This window comes from Nanorana parkeri, unplaced genomic scaffold (genome assembly GCF_000935625.1).
Source record: "Nanorana parkeri isolate BGI_ZX_2015 unplaced genomic scaffold, ASM93562v1 scaffold1566, whole genome shotgun sequence".
Classification (NCBI taxonomy): Eukaryota; Metazoa; Chordata; class Amphibia; order Anura; family Dicroglossidae; genus Nanorana; species Nanorana parkeri.
In genome coordinates this window covers 131323-137210 of record NW_017307834.1, presented here as the reverse complement: position 1 = coordinate 137210, position 5888 = coordinate 131323, and the positions used below count along the sequence as shown (strand labels likewise).

The 5888-nt window shown below is 48.9% G+C and overlaps 1 protein-coding gene across 1 annotated transcript in view; it reads left to right on the top strand.

The window, feature by feature from the left end:
• Positions 1–5888, top strand: part of STRBP (spermatid perinuclear RNA binding protein) — an 81150-nt gene that overhangs the window by 72625 nt on the left and 2637 nt on the right. The window contains exon 13 of the mRNA XM_018570649.1: positions 2798–2938. Coding sequence (XP_018426151.1) covers positions 2798–2938 — 141 coding nt within the window. The remainder of the gene's footprint in view (positions 1–2797; positions 2939–5888) is intronic.

Here is a 5888-nt window from a genome sequence, read left to right as displayed (position 1 = left end):
CCCCCCTCCCCCCCCCCCCCCCCATATCCAAGAGTACTGGGTATTTCTTTAGCTCTCAATGAGCGGAGAGGGAAGGTATTGTCTTTTGGTGGGACCAGCATGGACGAAGCACGGGTTCATTTTAAGCAATGCTGTTGGCAATCCCTCGACTATGCTGAATGGCTGTAGAGGAGAAAGAACTAAGATTCTACTTGGCAATTGTCCCCAATATTGCCGTGATTTCATTGGCTCATATATGTGCCCACATAGATTGGCTATCACTGCGAGTCCTCTTAGTTTTTATACAGATATCAAGAATCCGTGAACCGTTTTTTCTTATCATGAAGTCACTTCCATAACGGATTCGGATATTGGAGGGATCCATATTATAATCACCTCTATTAGCCGAGTGTGAACTATGTGCAATACACACGTGTGTTATATGTTTTAGGATTACGTTTTTGTATTTGTCTAATAAATAGGGCTGGTAATGATTACAATTTTCATGTTGGATTAATCGAAATTTTTTTAAATCGATTAATTTTGATTAAATTATAACGCACATACAGATCCAACTACTTTGGCCTATACACATACAGCACAGCAATGAAGTAATACAATGAACTCGGATCACACTAATCCAGCACGTTATTATTCTGAGTTGCCCCACTCAAGCGGCGGCCATATTGAGTGGGGCAACTCAGAATAATAACATGCTGGGTTAGTGTGATCCTAGTTCATTTTATTACTTAATTGCTGTGCTGTATGTGTATAGGTCATTGCTGTGCTGTATGTGTATAGGTCATTGCTGTGCTGTATGTGTATAGGTCATTGCTGTGCTGTATGTGTATAGGTCATTGCTGTGCTGTATGTGTATAGGTCATTGCTGTGCTGTATGTGTATAGGTCATTGATGTGCTGTATGTGTATAGGCCAATGCCTTGGCTGGCTCTCGTGCAGAAAGTTTTAAAAAAAATGTAATCGATCAAAAAAATTTATATCGGTGAAAAAGATTAACGATTAATCGAGAAATTAATCGTTAATTTGCACAGCCCTACTAATAAATGATATGCTTTTATATATATATATATATATATATAGCAATATAGTTGCATGATCGACTTTGTGGTGGGATCTCCTTCAGTGGGGGAATGTGCTAATTTGATGTAATATAGGAGACCCACCGCTAGGATATATACTGCTGATACTTTGGGATTGGGACCCTCCTTCCCCATATGTATATCTATAAAGTGTAAATGAACTCCCGTCTGTGTAGAGCCAGCTGCCCATTGACTATCATTGGGCAACTGACAAGCAGGCCCATGTAAAAGGGACCTTATGGTTTCAGGTTTGCTCCCGATTGCTGCAGCCAATGCAATGTATCAGTGTGTGCTTACTAGCTGTAGCTCGCGGTATACTGAGCCTAGGGTGACGGGAGGACGCTAGTTTGTGTCCTCCCGTTACCCTAAGGGAGAACTATGGGGAAAAGCCTGAACCCCATAGTTCTCCTTTAATAAGCACTGACACCAGTGCAAACATAATTGCCAATACCGGCTCTGCTACATAGGCTGGGTCCTCGGCTGTGAAAAAGACAGCAGGTCCTGGCAGCTATATTTTCATTATTATTATTATTATACAGGATTTATAGAGCGCCAACAGTTTGCGCAGCGCTTTACAATATAAGGAAGACATTACAATAAAGTTCAAGACAAGATGGTAAGGAGGGCCCTGCCCCTGCGGGCTTACAATTTAAAGATTTGCAGGGGCAGAGGTGGGCAATCCCCGGCCCTCCAACTGTTGAACTACAAATCCCATGAGGCATCTCAGACACACTTGACTCCCAGATACATCATGGGATTTATAGTTTGACCACAGCTGGTGAGCTCGGAGTTTGCCCGCCCCTGCTATAGGACAACTGTCTGTATTACCTTGCACGTGATCCTCGGAGCCAGCTTGCTCATAGACCAGTCCCTGAAGCCTCTCTCCCCCTCCGCTGCAGAGGTCTAAGGTCCCCGAGTCATGTTCTGTACGTAGTGGACACACTGAGGGGATCATTGCTGCAGCGGAGGAGGAGACAGGTAGGAGGGAGCGTTCAGACAGTCGGCTGCCTCCGAGGATCGGGTGAGTATAATTTTGTTATTTTTAGACAAAGACAAGCCCTTAAAGGAGCACTGTGGGGTCAGTGCTTTTCCCCATAGTTCTCCCCAGGGTCACGGGAGGACACAAACTAGCGTCCTCCCGTCACCCTAAGCTCAGTATATAGAGAGCTACAGCTCGCGGTATACTGAGACGCCACAGCCGGGAACGGATCCCGACAATTATGTCTGGATCCGCCCAGCTGCGTGATTGACAGCTGGCTCTGCCTATCTAGAGGCAGAGCCAGCTGTACACGCCCCATCCGTTCCGCCAGTCAGCACTGGAGGATCGGACAAGGGAGTGCGGGGAATCCCTGCAGGGAGCCGTGAGTGACGGTATGTGTTCCCTCATTTCCCGATCTACTGAGCCGACGTGTGACAGTCTCATTGTCACAGGCCGGCTCGAACTATGAGGAGGAGGGATTCTCTGTCACCTCATAGTTCTCCTTTAACCCTTCGGGGCACGGGTGGCCCCACTACAAGGGGTAAGAACAAAATCCCCTCAGTTCTGCTTTATATATTCCCTCAGGACAGACGTGGAGACCTCGGGCTTGATGATAATAGAAATATTTCTATGATTTCGCTATCCCCGGTTTAGTAACTTTCCATATAATAAATCGGCAGTCACAGAGGAAATCTAGAACTTTCTTTCCATTTCCAAATCGTTTTGTTTTTGTTTTTCAGGTTGAGGTGGACGCGCAGAAGTTCCGGGGTGCCGGCCCAAACAAAAAGGTAGCGAAAGCCAGCGCAGCCCTCGCCGCCCTCGAGAAGCTGTTCTCCGGCCCGAATGCTGCAAACAACAAGAAGAAAAAGATTATTCCACAGGTGAGACTTCTAGATGTGTGTGTGGGGGGGTGGTATCAGGAGAGCCTGGGGGGCAAATAAACTGCACCGTTAGACCCGTGATGTCTCCATAAAAAGAACCATTAGACTCCTAATGTCTCCCTTGCCCTCCAGTGAAGATGATCAAGCACGGGATGATTTGTTTATTACAGGCCGGTACAAGTGATCGGGTGGCTCTACAACCACCCAGACCCTCATCCACCTGCAGCAGCAGCAGCAGCCATGATTTTGGTATAACCCCTTCAATATTAGAACATACATGTACGTCCTGTGATCCTGAAGTGGGTAATTACTAGGGATCCACCCGTACCGATTCTGCGGTATGAAGTACGAGTGCCGGTGCTTTGTGTCCCAATTATCAGGAACAGTCCGTAGTAGAAGTCACCAGCACTCGATGATATGTGCAAGAAGTAAACAACTGATTGTGCTTTACTGCCTGCGCGCATCATCGAGTGCTGGTGACTTCTACTACGGACTGTATCTGACACTGAAGCATGCGCCCCACATGCATGAGTACAACCCTTCCAGCTGGTGGGGGCGGTGCTATGGTTCAGGGCGTGTTTTCCCGGCATGATTTGGGCCATTTAATTCGTCTGAATAGCACAACATACCAAAGTATCGTTGCTGATCAAGTTCATCCGATCATGTTGATGGCGTATCCCAATGGAGACGGCTTCTTCCAACAAGACAATGCGCCATGCCACGGCGCTCGCATTGTGCAGGAACAAGAACATGAGGGAGACTTTACCTTGCTTATGTGGCCCCCACAATCACCAGATCTCAATCCAATTGAAGCATTTGTGGGACGAAGTTGGAAGAGCCAATCAGGCAGCCGGTTCCACAACCATCAAATCTCACAGAACCGGACGGCGCTATTCATCAGGCGCGGCGTCAGATTCCTTGCATCGCCTTTCACCATCTCGCGGAGTCAATGCCGAGAAGAATCGCCGCAGGATTGAAGGCAAAAGGCGGCCCAACGAAGTACTGATGGGGGGGGGGGTCATAATAATCTGCCCACTCGGTGTATATGTACATATACACAGTATAAGATACAAAAATATATAGATAGTAAAGGAGAACTATGAGGTCAGTGTTTTTCCCCATAGTTCTCCTTAGGGTAACGGGAGGACACAAACTAGCGTCCTCACGTCACCCTAAGCTCAGTATATAGGGAGCTACAGCTCGCGGTATACTGAGACGCCGCACCTGGAGCGGATCCCGACGTAGATGACGGGATCCGCCCAGCTGCGTGAGTGACAGCTTGCTCTGCCTATCTAGAGGCAGAGCCAGCTGTACCCGCCCCCTCCCCCGTCCGTTCCGCCAGTCAGCGCTGGAGGATCGGAGCGGGGAGGGGGGAATCCAGCCCCTCCCCTGTCACGGCAGAGAGCCCTGACAGGATCGAGAGGTGAGCGAACGCCGGTATGTGTTCGCTCACTTCCCGATCTACTGAGCCGACCTGTGACAGTCTCATTGTCACAGGTCGGCTTAGAACTATGAGGTGAGTGAAAAGCCCCTCCCCCTCGTAGTTCTCCTTTAAGATAGCTCTATATATATATATCCTCTGAATAGAGATTTGCATGGGAACTCGTCGGGTTATAAATATGAAGCACATTATAACCTGATGAAGAGGAGAAAACACTCCGATGTGTAAATCAGACAAAACAACTTCCTCCTGCGATAGTTTTATTGGGTATCTGCAGACGGAATGAATTGCGCCGTCACGGCCTCATTATCATTACAAAGGCCTCTCCGGTGATTTATTTGGTAACTTCAGCTTTTCCCCCGGCTCTGCCTCTTTCAGTCTCCCAGACAGAACAGGAAGCCGCCGCCGCGCTCGTCTCGTCCCCGTTCGGCTGTTACATAAACCTGGAGGAAATGTGAACGGTTTTAGTGTAAGTCCTGAAAATCCGGGAAGTCGGATCTCCATCCAGCTGTGTCCTCGGAGCTTTGCTGCCGTAGAACAATGGAGTTCAGACTTCACCTATCAGGCTGGGGTTTGCCCGTCCCTGCCCTATAGTCTGCCCCTGCAAATCTTTAGATTGTAAGCAAGGGTTGGCTGCTCGGTAAAGTCTAGGGCAGTGGAAGGCAACCTCAGCGCTCCAGCTGTGGTGAGACTTCAAATGCCATCATCCCTCATGCCTGTGTCTGTCCAACACTTGCAATGCCCCGTGGGACTTGTCTGTGTAGTGCCGAGGTTGCCTACCCCTGGTCTAAGGGGGGCTCTGTAAAGGGCTTTCCCTGACCTGGTCCCAGCATCTGCAGCCCCCTCCCTCCCCTCCGCTGGTCGGAGGTCCCACTGATTGATATCATCATGTCTAATGAAGCATCCAATGTCCTGCCTTATACCCGAGAACACAGCAGGACATTCCATGAGACGGAGGAGAGAGGGGAATGCCAACTGCTGGGGGGGGGGCGGGAGAAAGTGGGCCGTCAGGTGAGTTAAAGACCTTCACACATTCCCCCTTAGACCAAGAGTAGGGAACCTTGACATTCCAGCCGTGGTGAATCCCATCATGTCTCTGCCTCTGGGAGTCACGCGTGTTCACTCTGAGCCTGATGAAGGGGACCCCGCGCGGCCCCCGAAAGCGCTTGACGATACTTTGAGTATTGACTGACATCAATAAATGGATTTTCACTGACATTTAAGTCTATGTCGTGCCGGTGACGTTCTTATACTCATGCACGTGGCTGTCACAGTCTTGCAATGCCTCATGGGACTTTCACAACATCTGGAGTGCCGAGGTTGCCAAACCTGGCCTAGATATTAATGTGCAGCGTGGGGGTGGCTCCACTCCAAGGGTAGCTTTTTGGTTACCCCGGAGGTTGACTCTAAGCTGGCCATAGACTGCTAGTATTTCTGCTAGACATTCCAGCCATGGGTAGCCCTGCCAGCACCATCCCCCTCAACAAGATTCAATTAAAAAGATCAACT